The following is a 17,170-nucleotide window of genomic DNA, read 5'->3' as shown; positions in this document are numbered from 1 at the left end:
CCCCACGGCTGTGGAACATAACAAAGTCCCCACCTTGAGCTCTTTGTTAGAACGAGATGAAATCCCTGGGCCAAAGAAGGAGGGATTTTGTCTCCTGGGATATGGGGTCTGCTCCAAGAGGCTGCATGGGACAGGAGGTGGGGATGGCCATAGTGGGATGGGTGACTTGCTGCAGGCACATCTTGGGGCAGGGCCAGGGGAGCCACACAGACGGGAAGAGGTGCCACAAGCTGTGCAGCAACTTGTGCCCCTTGTCAGCAGTGTCTGGCCCTGCACAGCCCTGGGGGCCAAGCAAGAACTCTTGGGGCTGCCACTCGCTGTCAGCGCTTGCTTGGTTTCAGAGTGAAATGTCACTGCAGCACTTGCTTCGGCTGGGAATTGTTCAGTCAGAATGGCAAGGTGCAGGGGACCAGGGAGCAAGCCCACATGGCCAGGGGTGAGCAGCAAGGCCTTGTGCCAAAGGCATGATGCCAAGAGACCGGCTCTGTGGCAGGGGACAGGTGCCTTACAGGTCTGCAGTAGGGGGAATAGGTGACAGTGGCTCAGAGCCAGTGGGAGGGTGAGTGGCAGAGGTGGTTCTGGGCCAGCAAAGGAGGGTGGAGTTCCCTCGTGACAGAGGAGGAGGGACAGACTTCACCTTCCTTGTGCTTGGCCCTGCAGAGAGGTTTCATCCTCGTGTTTGGGGGTTTCTGCACTCTGGCAGCCTTTGGGCACCCTGGGGGCAGCCCCATGTTTCCCACACAGGCTGATCATCCTCATTACTCCTCAGCAGTGCCCCAGCCCATGCACAGCTAGTCCAGCTGCTATTCAAGGGCTGTCTAGTTGATCCCTAAGATTTCAGGGAGAGCTGTGGAATATGTTGGTGTCAACTGCTGGAGAGTGTTGCTTTGTGGGGTATGCAGGGGGAAAACCCCACCGTGTATTCCTGTGCTCTTCCTGCCTCCATCCTGTATCCTTTCTCTGTTGTCCTAGGGGGTTTTCCTCCTCTGTTTGTACTGGTTTTGTTTTATCACCCTTTTCCCCTTCTGTCTCTCTCTTCCCTTCTCTATTTCATTCTTTCCATCCAGTTTTTAACTCTTCTGCTCTGTTCCTCTTTTTCACAGTGTAGATATGTGCTGGGGATAAGTGACTGTGGCTGGTGGATGAGCACTGAGGCACTGTGTCCCACTAGGGCATCTGCCCCCGTGCTCCTGGTGGGTGTGCGTGGGTGGGGGCACCACGGGAGAGAGGAGAGCTGCATGTCTCTTTGGAGAGAGCTGAGCTGCCAGTGAAAGTTTGGTGGTAATCAGTGTCAGGAGAAGCTAAATAACCCTGTAACTGGTATGAAGGTGAATTCACGGTCTAGTGAGCACTGAAAATATGAAAGGGCTCTGAGACAGGCAGAGTGTGGAGAGGGGAATACAGCTCGCCCATGGCTCAGGGAGTGGTGTGTTGCTGGAGCAGTGCAAGGGCATGTGCTGATGCCATCCAGATCATCAGCCATGGCAAGCCACCTTTTGTGAGGCTGGACAGAACAGGGAGGGTGCTCAGTACTACAAGCTCGGGGACAAATGAGACATGCACACGTTAACATGGCAAGAACACCCTTAGAGAATGTCTGTGGGCAGCCAGATCTGACTGCACAGCCCTGTACACATGTGGCCAAGTGCCCACACAGTGCCACAAGGCCGTGCACATCCATGTGCACAGATGAGCAGGCAGCCATACCCACGCAGGCAGGTACACCTCTCTGTGTGTCGTCCTGTGTGGAGATGCTTCCACAGCTCCATAAACACGGGGTCACAGGCACACCCAAGCTGCCAGTGCCGTGCTCTGCCACCTGTGTCAGCTCACAGTCGTGCCAAATTCCTTTTTGGTGTAACGACACTCCAGTCAGGCAGCACAGATGGATTTATCCCAGCATATCTTGGATGTCTGTGTGGTTACCTGCTCTGAGCAGGAGGAGACTTGTGGGAAATCTATTGTCCTTCCAGCTGGGAGAGGCTGATGCTTTGGAGAACCAGAAGATGTGCAGAGAGGAAACCCCCTTCAGCTCTTCACCTGGAGCTGGTAATCTCCTTGCACCAAATCCCTGGAGCAGGGGAATTGCATTTGAAGCTCAGCCAGTGGTGATTTAGTGTTAGACATTTGCAAAAGAGACTTTGATTAATTCGTAGTAAAATCAAGTAGCACTTGGGTGCCAGCAGCACATTCCAGGGTGAGACAGCGACCAAGGTGCGCGCTGGGCAGGCTGCCAGGTGCCTGAGCAATCCCCGCGGAGGTGGCAGCGCCATTCAACCCACAGCCTCTCCCTGCTTGGGCTTCTTAATTATTAATTTATTTTTCTCCCTTCCTTGGCAAAAAAATACTATTTGGTAACGACCTCAAATTGCAAAATGCTGATGATTTGGAGAATGTGTCACAGAAGCTCCAGGGTGATAAAGGGGAGACGAATCCCAGCCAACAATCCGGCTCAGCCAGTTTGCCTATTTATTAAAGAAAAAGCCCAGATCATTAACTTTTTTGTTGTTGTTCTATTTGCGGGCAACTCCCTGCTGGCAACTTTCGGGTGCCCAGTAAATTAAACCAAGTATCGGCCTGGTTCAGGGCAACCTGAGCTTCTATTTAGAGCTATGAGAACAAACTGGCTTCGTTTATGTTAGCACGTGAATAAACCCTTTAGGGTACCATGCAAAAGTGCTCTCTGGCATAAAAGCAGTGTCAGAAAATCCTTACTCTTGCTGCCTCGTGGAGGGTCAGGTATTGTAACTGGAGAGCTGAGCTTCCCTTCTCCTCCCACTGCTTGTTCACACAGTTAATTGCCCCTCGACACCTCACTGTGCCATGCTGGTCCCCAGAGAAGCAGGGCTGGAAGAGAGCATCTGTAGGCACAGGCTTTGCTGGTTTCCCTGTTTGCCTGCTTGGTTTAGTTGTTGAATAAAGAACAGTTTAGGGATGGGCTTGCCTGCCTGGTGCCTCTGTGAACTCCGAGAGTTCCCTGTGCTATCAGGGAAGGGTGATTATATCCCCCTCCTCTGGAACATCCCACGTGTTCGCTGAAGTAGTGCTTCAAGCTAAATCAGTTTGCTGAGGGCTCCAGCTTCCCTTAATTCAGTGTCAGGACCAGGCTTGCATGGCCATTATTCAAGAAGTTTTATCAGAAGCACAAAGCTAGCATCTGCCCTCCTGCTTCCCTCTGGGCATCACCAGCTCTCCTGCCCTGGCTTTGGCACATGGAGACTCGAGGGACTGCCTCCCCGAGCCCATTTGCAGGCAAAGCTCGTTCCAGCTCCTAGAGAGTCTCGGCTGTTTCACTGGCTGCGGGAGCACGGTGGCTTGTCACTGGTGCCTGGCACAGCAGCTCCGAAAACCTGCCAGAACCGAGGAGCTCGTGTGGGAAAAGGGAGCAAAGACACTGCTCACATTGCTAGCCTCTCCCCTTCCCTCTTCCAACCCAGCTCAGTTGAACTAGGGCTGGATTTCAGGTTTTAATCTCAGGCTGATATCCACACACTTTCTCCCAGAGGTAGCCACCTTCTTTCCTAGGCCTGGCTCATGTCCCTCTACACTCATTTCTCTGGTGGAGCCTGCCCAGACCCGTGTTCACGTGGATGTTGATGGGAGGAGAAGGGTATTTTTCAAGGTTTCTGCTGGGTTTTTTTCTTCTGAAATATAAGGATGTGCAATTTTTTTAGTTTCAATTTAGCATTGGAGAATTTTATAATTTAGTAATTAAAATCTCTGATAGGCTTTAGAAATTGCAGCTAATTGAATTTAATGGGAAGATGATTTTCAATTTTATTTGATTACCCGGACCCCTGGCATTGGTATTTATGGGAAAAAAATGGGAAATGTGCTGTGTGGGCTAAGATGGCATAATTGAATTAGGGCTAATCGGATTTCTTCGTCATGAATTTCACTATAATTTTCCTATAATTTTCCATTAGATATCTAGTTTACAAATATTCACAAAGAAATGAAGCTCTTTCGGAATGGAGATTGCTGGCTAACAGGATTACAGGGACGATAGCTCGGCATTGCCAGCCCGGGCTCCTTCAGTAATGCAATCGCTGCGTCTGCCTCACACTTAGCGCCCGCCGCTGCTCCCGCAGCCCCGGCCCCGTGCCAGGGCTCCCGGGGGGCCGCGGCCGCGCTTCCGCCGGGCTCTGCAGCCCCTGCCCGGCGGGTCCCCGTGCCCTCGGGGCCACACGGGCACAGGCACAGCCAGCCCTGTACAGCCAGCCCCTGCCCGGCGGGTCCCCGTGCCCTCGGGGGCACACGGGCACAGGCACAGCCAGCCCTGTACAGCCAGCCCCTGCCCGGCGGGTCCCTGAGCCCTCGGGGCCACACGGGCACAGGCACAGCCAGCCCTGTACAGCCAGCCCCTGCCCGGCGGGTCCCCGTGCCCTCGGGGGCACACGGGCACAGGTACAGCCAGCCCTGTACAGCCAGCCCCTGCCCGGCGGGTCCCCGTGCCCTCGGGGGCACACGGGCACAGGCACAGCCAGCCCTGTACAGCCAGCCCCTGCCCGGCGGGTCCCCGTGCCCTCGGGGGCACACGGGCACAGGCACAGCCAGCCCTGTACAGCCAGACCCTGCCCGGCGGGTCCCTGAGCCCTCGGGGCCACACGGGCACAGCCAGCCCTGTACAGCCAGCCCCTGCCCGGCGGGTCCCCGTGCCCTCGGGGCCACACGGGCACAGCCAGCCCTGTACAGCCAGCCCCTGCCCGGCGGGTCCCCGTGCCCTCGGGGCCACACGGGCACAGGCACAGCCAGCCCTGTACAGCCAGCCCCTGCCCGGCGGGTCCCTGAGCCCTCGGGGCCACACGGGCACAGGTACAGGCAAACCCCGTGTACCCCGCACACGGGCACAGCCAGCCTCGGGGGCACTCGGGTCCTGTGCCGGGCACTCGGCGGTGTCCCCGTCCCTCGGGGGCACTCGGGTCCTGTGCCGCGCACTCGGCGGTGTCCCCGTCCCTCGGGGGCACTGGGGTCCCCGCCGGGGCTGCGCGCCCCCGCGGCGTTGGCGCGTCCCCGGCTCGCTCGGAGCCCTGGCAGGCACGCTGGCACATCGCCTGTGTCAGCAGCGTTGAAGCTCAGGCGGCCCCGTTGCACAAGCAGGGCCAGCCCACGCGGGTACACGCGTCCTGCGTCGCGGGCAGCTCTCGGAATGCGCCCACCACCAGCTTGCTTGCGTACGAGGGGACGCTTTGCCTTCCCTCGCTGTGCTCTGGTGGGGATGCTGCTGTCACATCCCAGAGGAGGAAGAGCTGTCAGTCCCCACTGCGCGCAGTCCTGGGTCTGATGCCCATTTCTCACCTCCTCCATCACCTCCCCTCATTGTCACTTCTATTGAATGAGTGAGTGCTTCTTTGGGGACAGTCCCTGGCAGTGCCCTGTTCCTGCCTCAGTGCCCTGCATGGGAGCAGGGCTGACAGAGGCTCTGCCTGTGGTGGGGCAGGTAGAGCAGAGCAGACAATGTGCCAGATTCCCTCTGCCTTCCCTCCTTTCTCCTCTTGCCCGTGCCCAAGGCACATTAAATCCAGAGTGAATTTATGGAGACCAGCCCTACTCCACAGTGTCAGAGTCCTGTAAAATCCAGCCTGTCTGTTGACCTGCCCCATCTCTGTTACTTGGGAGCCTTTATAGATCTGCCCAGCTCATGTCAGGGTAGAGCTGCTGGGGGAGCAAGTCATTGCCCTGTAGAGTAAGTAGGGTGGCAACTCCTCTCTACGCAGTGCCCTTTGACACCTGCATGCCATTAGGCCTTCCACATGTGTCCATAGCAGGACAATCTCTCTAAAACATCCATGACAATCCAGCCCTGTCCTGGCTGCTGCAGGACCATGCACAGGTCTTCCTGTGTCGTTGCATTTACATGACTCCGTGTGTATGCACATGGCATGTGCTCATGCTTTCATTTGCGTGTCTCTGCAGGAACACAAGCTGGCTTGCAGATCCTCTGGACAGAAATCAGAAATCACCATTTCTGTTTGCGCTTGCCCCATGCACTGCAGAAATAGGTCTTGCGCAGTCTGGGGCCCATCCTTGGGCAGCAGTTTCCCATCCCAGCTGTGTGCTTTGCCAAGCCCGGGCTCCGGGGCTTTGTGGGGTTCAGGATGGTTCAGGGTGGTGTTTGCTGGTTTTGCAGGCAGAGCACCTGCTTTTGAGTGCCAGGTACCTTCCCTATTGGACCTGCTGCCTGGGTACGACTATGCCCTTACCTCCTCACCCTGAAATCCCCAGGCTGCACTTTTAATTGCTGCAGTAAATTGTAACTAATTGGTAGTGCATTCAAACCCCTGCCACTCCTTCCCCCCAAGTCTTCCTGGGCCCCTGTGGAGCACATGCCGTGTACGTTCAGTGCCGTGTGGCCCGTTCCCAGTACAGTCATTCCCTCTGGGCAGTGGTCAAGAGATGAGCAGCATTGGCTTCCAGCAGATGCTGGAAGCTGTGGGGTGCCTGGAAAAGCAGTAGCTACATGGTGGGGACCTGGTGTCAAACTGTTTGAGGCCAAAGGAACAGTAAATGGCAGAATTGCTCCCAGCAGAGCCTTCCCCAGCACGCTGAGACTTAGCACAGCTGCTTTGGCAAGGGGTTCTGGGAGCCATGTGCCAATAATGTGATTGAAACTGAATTGAGAAGGAAGGAGGGAAAGAGAAGGAAAGGGAAAGAAAGCATGGATTGTCTGCTCCTGCCGCCCAGGCCCCGAGGCCTCTGGGCACCTCCCTTGACGAAACAGAAATCAAACAAAATTACAGAAATAGGGCAGGAGCATTTGCCTAATAGACTCCCCAAGCAGGAGCAGGAGGAGGGGCACAGCACTGCCAGATCTCCAACCTGCAATCTGAGAGCCAGCGCCCTGATCCCACATGAATCCAGAGCACAGTCCCAGGCCCCCAGGCCAGCTCCAGCTAAGGAGGGAGAAACTGCCAAGAAAATGGGCTAAGCATAAAAAACAAAGGTAGAAGAGACACAAAAAGGGGGATGTCCCACATCTCAGTGTGACTCACCCCCTGCTCAGCCCTGGCACACTGTCTGCGGGGAAAGCATTAAACTGTAATAATAATAAATTAATCATCCTTCCCCCTCCCATTGCACTTTTCATCTGAGGATCTCTGAGCACCTGGCAAACATTAATTACCAAGAGCTCCTCATGCCCCTGGGAGGGTGGAAGGGGACACAGAGAGATCTCTTCACCTGCCACGGAAGGGCAGATGTGGCTGGAGCGGATGGGGCGGCTCTCGCCATGGCACGGAAACAAAGTTCAGAGCAGGGTGAGGGGTGCTGCCTTCCCTCGAGTGCTCCTGGAGAGCAGCGGGTCCGGGAGCCTCTTCATGCCAGGGCACGGTCAGAGGCAGCTTTTCCTCAGAGTGGATCCATACCCTGAAGGGATAAGGGAAGGAGGGGAGGTGCCACCCTCACGGGGGGCACAGGAGCAGAAAGCTTCAGAGCCCTTGAGAGAGGAAAGAACCAACGTTCCTTGGGTAAGAGGCAAAGGAGGGAGTATGGGGAAATAAAACCTGATCCTGTGACAGGAGATTGCTGAGATAGGAAATCAGGCCTTGCCATTGCATCAGCTGCAGGGCGTGGATTTCACCTGAAAAAACACCTTGGCAAGTTGTTCCTGCAAGGAGGAGTGGGAGGGACAGTGGGAAGTCTGTGGAGGGGATCCTCCAGGTGTGTTTAGGTTGTGTGTGTGGGTTCATGTGTGTCATGGTGAATGGATATGTGTGTATTTGAATGTCAGTGAACACAGAGTATCATTTTCTTTGTGGAGGGCATATGCATGTTGCGTGTGCATGCTGGGATGGGAGGGGTGGGGAACATTTGTATACTGATGTGTGAACGTGCTCAGCTTGGTGCACGTAGAAGAACAGGTATGTTCAGAGGGTCTGTGGGGCTGTGTGTACGTAGTGACATATCCATGTTAGAAAGTGTGTTCCTCTTTGTGAGGAATTGAGATCCAGCAGGAGCCCACTTTCTCAGGGAACAGTGGTGGTGAGCAGAACTCCCACTCGTTAAATCTTAAGTTCACAGAAGAAGCAAAAATGAAGATATCTGACATAAAGTGCAGTGAACTTATGGGACCTGTCAGCAAACTCAAACCTGCAAGTGTTGAATCCAAACTGATCTATTACAGAGCCTGCACAAACAGTTCTGGTTCTGTCCATTACTTCGCAGGGTGGGATATTCCTGGGCAGGTGCTGTAGTGCCTGACTCAGGTGCAGGGACCAGGGCAGGCTCTGCTGAGGACTGTGGGTGACGTCGGCTGGGTGCTGGGGCTGAGTGAAGTGCAGACAGGCAGGATTGTAAAGGCAGCACGGGGTGACAGCTGATCGGAGCTGATGGTGTGGTTAGAAACCAGTGAGTGGGGAAGTCGGGGCAATGCCGATAAAGCAGGAGCTTGGCTGCACCGAGTGGGAAGGTGAGTCCGGTACAGGGCTCTGTTCAGGAGTGCTGCTTGGCTGGGCAGCCCCCAGGCAGGGCACACTTGCCTCCTGCCTGACACTGTTGTCCCCACGTGCTTCCCGGCTTGGAAGGTCCCTGGGTGGCTCCATTTCACTAGACTTTGTTTAGATTTTTCTCTGAGAGGAGCCAGAATATTTGTGGTTTCCACAAATGACTCCCCTCTCCTCTTCCCTCTCCCTGCCCTCTGGCCTGCATTGCTGCCTGTGCGTTTTTGTCCATGCAAATGCAGCACTGCTGAGGTGATGAGCTACGGTTTGTGTTGCGTCTGTGGGCTCAGGACACTATCAGGGTGCAGCACATCCTGGTGCATGGAGCCAAACACACCTGGGCTCCTTCCAGCCCTGTGACTAACCTGTCCAGCCACTTCTGGCGAGTCACTTCCCTCACTAGTGCCTCAGTTTCCCCATCCCTAGTGGGGTAATGATGCTGGCCTCCTTTGGGAAGCACATTAAGTTCTGCTTATAAAAAGGATTTAAGAGCTGGTAAGTCCATGGGCAGCTCTGCGTGAGCCCCGGTGAGGAGCCCAGCTCTGCCAAAATCCTGGAGCCAAACGTGGTGTGTTCACAAAAACAGCCTACAACCTGCTCAAAATACCTATTTAATCAGGTAAATAATCTGCTCGTTTGTTTTAAAGAAAGAGGCTTATATCTGTGTTTACCCAACACGCCTCTCAGAACCTCCCTCGCATTCTTTGCTACTTAGAAAAATAAAGCCAAAAAAAATGAGGAAATTCACTGCAAAAGGGCCCCCTTCCCCCCGCCTCCCGTGGGCCCGGCGTTCAGGGGTAGAGCGCCGTGATCTTCCTGAGGGCAAGATGCGTCCGGGGTTGTGACACCCGCAGGTGGCGGCCACCAGTGCCCCGAGGGCTCCAGTCCTGCTCGGTGCGCGCTGCGCACCGCACGGCCGAGCCCGGACCCGCGTGGGACGGCGCTGCCGGGGCAAACCCGCCCGCGGCTCCTGCCGTGCCCGGTACCCAGGGCACCGCTGCCGCTCCTCTCCTCCGGCCCCGTACGTCCCCCCTCCCTCCATCCCCTCGTGGTTTGCGGTCTGCTCCGCGCCGGCGGCTCCGTCCCCGCCGCCCCGGGGCTTCCGGAGGAGCCAGCGCCGCGGCCGCGGGGCGGGTGGCGGCGGCGGCCGGCAGCGATGGCTGCGGGGCACCGCGGCCAGGCTGGTCCCGGCGGGCGGCCCTGCGTGCGGGGCAGCCCCGCGCTCCTTGCCCGCCGTGCCGGGACCGCCGCGGGGTGCGCGAGGGCCGCGCTCCGGGTCCGCCCGAGGTAACCCCGCCGCCGCTGCCCCCCGGCCCGGCCCGGCCCGGCCCGGCCCGACCCGACCCGACCCGATCCGATCCGATCCAAGCCGTCCCGGCCCTACACCTGCCCCCGGCGCCGGGCCCGGCGAGGGGGCGGCTCCGCCGGCCGCCAGTCACCGCCCCCCGCGCGGCGCGCCCGCCCCCGGCCCCGCTGCCAAAGTGACTCGGTGAGGACCGGCACGGCAATGACATCAGTGCTTTAAACAACTTGTTATTCGGGAGCAATCAGCTGCAATTAGGTATTAATTAAGTATTATGAAAGTTGATTATTTAAGTGAATTCGGCTTTCGTCTCTCCGACTATGGTAAGTACAGCACAATTGTCCTTTTCCTGCCCCCAGCCCCCCGCCCGCCTCTCGGCGGAGCCCCCGGTCGGTGCGGCCGCCGGTGCCGGTGCCCCCGCGCCGGGCGGTGCGGAGCGCAGCGCTGTCCGCCGCGGCCGCCCCTCCGCAGCTGTGCCGCTCCGAGCCGCGGGGCCGGCGCTGCGGGCAGCGCAGTCTCTCCGGACGCGGGGCCGCCGCCGCACCGAAACTTTTGTTGGCCGGGTGCGCGGTGCAGGGCTGCGGGCCGGGCGGAGCGGGGCGCGGGGGCCGCACCAGGTGCGGCGCGTGCGGTGCGGCGGTGCGGCGGGGGGCTCGCCGCCTCTTTCACTTTGCTTCTTTCACTTGTTTTACGGAAGTTGCTCCCGCGCCCGCCGCCGCTTCGGCCCCGCTCTCCCGGCCCCGCCGAGGTGAGCCGGGGGCTCTGGTCCCTCCGTCGGTCCTTCCCGGCAGCGCGGCCCCCGCGGGCCGGGGCAGCGGGGAGAGGAGCGGGCTGGTCGTGAGAGGATGCGGAGGGGAAGTTTATGGGGGTTTTGAAATGATTCTGCCTTTGTATTTGTTGTAAGTTGTGTGGGTTGTTTTCTCTTTCATATTTTCCCCCCTCCTGAGCTCTGGCGTGTCGGTGGTAAAGGTTGCTTGTCAGGTTCCTGTACTGCCTAAATGAAAAGGAATTTAATTTATTTGGGACAAGGCAGTGTCAGATGAAGAGGCTGCTTATTACATTTAATGAGTTGTTTTTTGGTTTTATTCAGCCTAGGCATATCTGGGATGGGTTTGTTTTTGTCCTTCCATGTGAGGTGTATGAGACCTCCCCCACCCCTTCACATCATGAAGGGAGGAGGAAAGGTGGCCAGGCTGGGGCAATGTTTTGGTTTTAGATTACAGGCCCTAGTACTGGGGTTGGGCGTGTATTTGATTGTAGCTTTTTGTGGCTTGTCCACTGGTTTTTGATCAGGTATCAGGATGGGGAGTAGGTTCCGGCCTGGTGCTGGGCTGGGCTGGACTGGGCTGGGGGCCCTGCTGGGTGTGATGATGGACAGGTCTCCATCAGGCTGGAGTGTGATTGCAGCCAGGAGCTTCGGGGCTCAAAGTGTTGGTGGGTTTTCCAATCCTTGGACCATCTGGATCAGAGTCTCATTTAGATTTGACAAAATGTGCAAATTCAGAGTTTGGTAGGAATCTGTCCCTTAGGTGATGTTACCTTTCTCTTTGGGACAAGGTCCCACCACCATGGCCCTGTACTGGCTAACACAACTACACCTGCTCCTCCAAAATGGTGTAAACCATTCTTTGCCATTTAAAAACCAAATGGCAGCAATGAGCCAAACAGGCCTGTGCTGGCAATGCGCCATGGTCCAGGTAATTACTGTTAGAGAGTGTGTGTGCTGTTTTTTTTTTAATAAGGAGTAAGATGGTAATAAACTGGTTGATGATTGACTGGGCCTGAACTATGTACTCTGATATTGTGAGTGAGAGGATAATTTTGCCATCGTTTATTCCATTTATTTACTTATTTCTACCATTGATATCAGGAACCGAGTGGCTCCGGAGCCACTTCCACCTGTGAGCGAGACATGCCAGCTCTGCTTGGGTCCAGCCGTGGGCGTGCGGCTGCCACCCTTCTAGATCAAGAAGCTGGGATGCTGCGTGGGCAGCTCAGGAGTTAAGGATGTGGTGAAACTGCAGGAGGGCCGATGCTTCAAAGAGCAATGAGCAGTGATTTACCCCGCTCTCCATCTCGAGGAGCCGTGGCACTGCCGGCCGGGCCGGGCCGGGCCGGGCCGGGGCGGCCCCGGCGGGCAGGGCCGTGCCCCGGCGCTGCAGCGCCCTCTGCCGGCGGAGCGCGGCCCCGGGGGCTCCCCCTCCCCAAAACGGGGACCCTCCCTCGCCTCACGAGCGCTGTGGGTGCTCGGCCTCGCCACGGCTGCGCCCAGGGAACACGTGGGGCTTTGGTCTCCGGTGTGGGAACCCGGGGCTGCAGTAAGCCATGGAAATGAGGATCGGGGAGATCTCTTCAAGTCAGCATTATGATCTGTGTGTGGGTGAACCCGTCTTGTCATGATCTTGGGGCAAAGACCTGCCCCATAATCACCACCTCTAACCCTTATCTACTTGGGCCAGCTTATCTCCCTCAGTCGCTGCCTCTTGAATTCTCTCCAAGCCCTGAGGCAGTGGCTCTCCAGAGGCAGTGCCCGAGGGCTGCTCGTACGAGCTGCCAGCTGGCAGAGGCAAGTCCAGAGGGGTTTCTTTCCCAGAGGGACTCAGTATGTGGGGTCTGACAGTCTGCTCTTGCTGAGGGCTTTCTCAGCTCAGTCGATCCATGCATGGACCTTCTAGGACCAGAAGTGTTAATAATGGTTAAGGGCTGAAAAGAATTTGTGGACTGAGTCCATCTGCGCAGGAATGTGGCAAGATGTTCCCTACATGTGACTTTCTGCGAGTCTGGTTTTAAATACCTTGACTGACTGGGTACTTGTCACTTCCTTTGGGACAGTGTTCCCCAGCCTAGTTATCCTAGTTATGAGATTACAGGAACTGACCTCAGAATGAGGACCAAAACACCTATGGTAAATGGGCGGGGGAATAGCCAATTTCCCACTCACAGGGTCATTTGGTGTCTTTGTCAAATCACTGCTGTTGTTTGAAACACCCCGTGGATAGAAACCCCTTCTTTGGGCTGGTGGCAACTTGTTTGGGTTTTTTTTTACCAGATTTTTTGGGAGACATTGGCTCAGTCAAGGTTGGTGTCATTCGTGAGCTCATGCTCTGCAAAAGGTTCCCAGGCAATTGGTTTGGGTGTTCATGTCCCTTTCCAGTAGTTCTATGAGATACTTGTTGGGTGGAAAGCATTCAAGGGCTTAAGCCTACCAAGTGAAGATTGTTCCTTGGGAGAAGGGTTTAGCAGGGCAGGGATTAACCTTCCCCAAATGGAACAAGCAGCACCCAGCTATAACTTGGAGAACATGCTTCAGAGCTGCTTGAAGTCCATAGGAGTGTTTCTACTGCTTTGGCACTATAGAGAGATAACTCACAAAAAGGCCAGAAGGTTGATCTCTGAGATGAACTCCTGTTTCCTCACCTGTGCTCTGTCTGCTGTATCTCATGAGTCCTTCTAAGCCAGGTCTGCCAGTGACAGAGTGGGGTCCACTCTGATGTGTGCAGGTACTGCACCATTCATGAGACACAGAGTCCCGGGGGGAGAGGCAACTTGTACTGAAACTGGCTCGAATGGTACAGATACCTCGACTGGAGGGGATCCCATAATTGATGTGTAGTTTCCATATCATCAGTTTCTCTTTCTGTTTTGCTAAATTGTTTATGCTTCTACCCGGAGTCCTCTTTCCTGTGATTGGATCTCAGGGCTTTGCCTACACAGCCTTTTCTGTCCCACTTTTTGCACTTGGCTGTCCTCCCAGCGAGAGCCTTTGTGGCCACTTTGACTCTCCCTCTGACATCAAATCATACCCCTGGGCTGCTGTGCAGCCTACAGTTTAGGCGCCCTCTGAAACGTTGGTTGAAAGTGTCTGGAAAGTAATGAAAAGTCCTGTAGTAGGTGAAGATAACTATTTCCTGTGCTGCATGTCCCACCTCCACCTGGGCTCCTTCCTCCCTCCCAGGGTTTGAAGATGCAGCCCTTCCCAGGGTTTGGAGAGCTCAGGTGCCACCCAGGGCTCAGCTCCCAGAAGTGCTGACATTGCAGAGGCCGTGCTCGCCGATCCAGCTGAGGTTTGGGAGAACCAATGTCCTCGTCCTCAGCTGCACTTTGCAAAGCAAAGAGGGGGCAGAGGAGGCTTGGCTGGAAGCAGGGGAGGGGCAGAAGCTCCAGCCAAAAGTCCCACGCGGCACCGTCTCCTCCCCTCCGGTTCAGTGCGGACTGGATCAATTTGGACGTCTTCAGCAATAAAAAATGCCGATGTCGTCCTAATTCACTAGGCCCCGAGATGACAGCAAATTTACATTTTTTAATTAAACTAGCAGCCAGTTTTTATGAGAGGGGGCTGGGTTATGCAAATCAAATGGTTGTGTACGAAAGATTAGGAGAGTTTGGGAATAAATTCCACAAATGCTAATAAAAAAAAAGAGAGAAAATGAGAGGGGGGAGAGAGAGGGACATTGTTCCATTAGCCCCTTTTAGGCTGATTTCCCTAGGGAGAAAGCTATGGGGGGTGAGAGATGGAGGCAGCTTTCAGAGACAGGTAAAATCCATTTCGAGGATGGAGAGCCCCTTGCACCAGGACCTTGTTGCTCCCTGTTTTGTCTCCAAGGGCTCGCAGGGGAGAAGGAGGAAGAAATTGGTAACAAAAGAAACACTTGCTGGTTTCTAATCCCCATTCCTGCTTGACCAGTGATCCACAGGCTGGAACAGCAGCGGGGACTGGCTTGAGGATGTAGAAGGTGCACAGTGCTCAGGTGCTGGAGGGGCACAGGTGGGTGAGGGGCTGGGCCAGGTCATCGTGGTGCTGCAAGAGGTGGATGTGGCAGGGCAACAGGGCAGTCCCTGGATGGGCAAAGCCCAGGGGCTACGCAAAGCTTCTCTGGACAGAGCCCATCTTTGGGCTGACAGATGGTCACAGGGCAGGGCTACAGCTGGGATTGGTACCCTGGGGCTTCATCTCCTTTGTGCAGCTCTTGTGGGTGGGCTGCTGGTCCCTGGCAGGAGCTGCTGGTTGGAACAGGCAGGAGTGCTGATCACAGGTGAGGGTCTAGGCTGCTGTTCCATGTAAGCACAGGCTTTATCTGCAGAGCAGAGTGTGTTTTGGAGTGGGATGGTGATGCTTTTCCCTCACCCACACTGTGGAGCCCCTTGTTGCCCATCCATAGAGATCTCAGAGGCTGACTCCAGCTGTCAACACCTCTTTCCATGTGTTAACCTGGCACCAGTCTTCATCTCTCCCTCAAGGGACTTTCCATCTTTCTTCATGTGGTGATTCCAGAAAATAAAAGTTTGTCAAGTCCCTTCAGGAAGAAATAGTTACAGCGAACAAAAAACATGCGTTTCACTCACGTAAAATATGTTCTTGTAGAAGTTTCCCAAAGAATTCCAAGTTCTCGTTGCATTTAGGAGTTAGGTGTGGTGGCTAGGTACCAAAGCAATTGTTTGCTCTGCTGTGGAGAAACAAAACCAGAAAATTTCTGGAGGCTGGGAAACTGCTTAAAGCTTCCAGTCCTAAGGCAGTTTCATGCTTGGAATAAAAGCTGAACAACCCATGCAGGTTGGCAAGAGAAAGCAAAGGGTGGAGAACAGGAGATACAAGGGAAAAGGATGGGAAGACTAAGGTCACTGGGTGCATTTTATGACAATCCCCTGAGGATTTGGTGCCTCACTAGAGAGCTTTGCCACCCATTCCTGGTTTTGGGGTGTGAAGAGATGATTCACCAACATGCTCATGTTTTGCTTTGGAGAGGTGACATTTTAGCAGAGCCTCTCTTGTGAAATCAGTAAAAACACCAAGCTCTGGTGGCACATTTCTGGAGGTGTTCCCCACACCCAACACCTACATCCCTGTCACTCTGTCCTGAACATGCAGGTCTGCCCCAGACACTCACCCACCTCCACGCTCCCGGACACTCACGTGTTGGTGCTGTGCTGAACCTCATGTTCCCCAGGCTGCTCTCTCAAGGCATTGCCATGATGAACACTCTGGTTCTGTGCACTTGCATCATCGTTGCCATGAATGAATCCTTCTTGGCAGCAAGAGAAGGTGAGGGTGGTGTCTGCCCTGTGTGTTGGGTGTCTCTGTGCTCCCCCCAGTCTGCAGTGGAGTCCCCCCCCCTGTTCTGCTGCTGGTGGCCTTGGCATCAGCTTGGTCCACAGCTTCAGACAGACAGCCGTACAGGGGCTTTTTGTAACACGAGTTTCTGAGCTGAACTAGGGCCAAGTTCAGCCTAAAACTAACAAAAAGCTCCAGAACAGGTCTGTGAGACATGGCAGAGTCTGAGGATTTGGTGTAGGATGAATAACTCCTAATCTATAAAGTGGGCATAATCATGGTGCCTTGTGCAGCCCAGAGCCAGGGCTGGGCGCTCGGGGATGGAGATAAGTGCTGAGGGCTGGCTGCAGTCCATGGAGGGTGCGGGGTCGGGCACGAGTGCTCCTCCCTGCAGCTGGGGTGGGGTGCCTGGGCTGGGGGAGAGCTGAGCCCGCTCCCGGAGCTGCCTGGGAGCTCCTGAGCCTCCTGCCCCACTGGGTCCGGGCTGGTTTGTCATGGGGACCTCCCCAGGACCCGGGCTGGGAGCTGAAGAGCTCCAGCTGGGCTGCTCTCTTGGGGTGGTGCAGTGGTGTCAGCCCTGCTCCCAAAACTGGATGGGCCAGGGCTGAGCAGAGGAAGAATTAGGAGCTTTCAGCTTCCATACATGGGAAACTGTCAAAAGCCAGGTAGCAACACCAGCTTTTGTCTGGTATTTCCAGAAAAACCCGGCAGGACCTGGCATCCCAGGGCATAATTTATTATGGAAAAATAAAATAATAAAGTACCAATCCCTTTGAGGCCTGAGTCATAGAAGCATCTTCTCATTAAAGCAGCTCCACCTCTCTGCCTGGTGTTTGCCAGCTCCATGCCTGTATGAATCCACTCCCTGAGCTGCCTCGCCCAGGGCAGCCTTCCTCCTACTCCTCCTCCTCTTCCTGCTGCCTGTGCTTCCCCAGCACACCTCTCCTCCAGCACCCCTTCCCCTCTCTGGAGGAGCACGAGCAGTTCCACCTCTCAAGCCAGCTTCTCCCCAGGCTCCCCACCTTTGGACCAGGTGGATGTTTTATTGGTGTGTGTTGTAGACAAACATCTTCATCTTTTCACCCACCCACCTCCCACCCCTGTGCTATCAAGTTCTCTGGGCGTGCCCTGGCTCCCACATGCCCTTCTCCTGGCCATGTGTTGTGAAGGTGTGTGTGGTATCTTTCCATGGCTCCAAGCTCTCTTCCAAGTGGCCCTCTGCAAGCAGGGGAAGGAGAGGAAGCTGCTCCTGGAGTAATTACCATCTGCATGTCCCGAAGGCAGGCAGCAGATGTTAGCAGAGGAGGACTGGATTGGAAGAGGGTGAGGGAGCAGAGGCTGGGGAAAGGGAGTCTGATTTTGCTTCTTGATTGCATATGA

The 17,170-nt window shown here is 55.6% G+C and overlaps 1 protein-coding gene across 1 annotated transcript in view; it reads left to right on the top strand.

Annotated features, from left to right (window-relative positions):
• Positions 1 to 15,750: 15,750 nt before the first annotated feature.
• Positions 15,751 to 17,170, top strand: part of CASZ1 (castor zinc finger 1) — a 78,864-nt gene continuing 77,444 nt past the window's right edge. Inside the window, exon 1 of the mRNA XM_036396475.2 lies at positions 15,751 to 15,781. Coding sequence (XP_036252368.1) covers positions 15,751 to 15,781 — 31 coding nt within the window. The remainder of the gene's footprint in view (positions 15,782 to 17,170) is intronic.

This window comes from Molothrus ater, chromosome 23 (assembly GCF_012460135.2).
Source record: "Molothrus ater isolate BHLD 08-10-18 breed brown headed cowbird chromosome 23, BPBGC_Mater_1.1, whole genome shotgun sequence".
NCBI lineage: Eukaryota > Metazoa > Chordata > Aves > Passeriformes > Icteridae > Molothrus > Molothrus ater.
The sequence above is the reverse complement of the archived record's forward strand: the minus strand, read 5'-3'. Positions and strand labels throughout refer to the sequence as shown.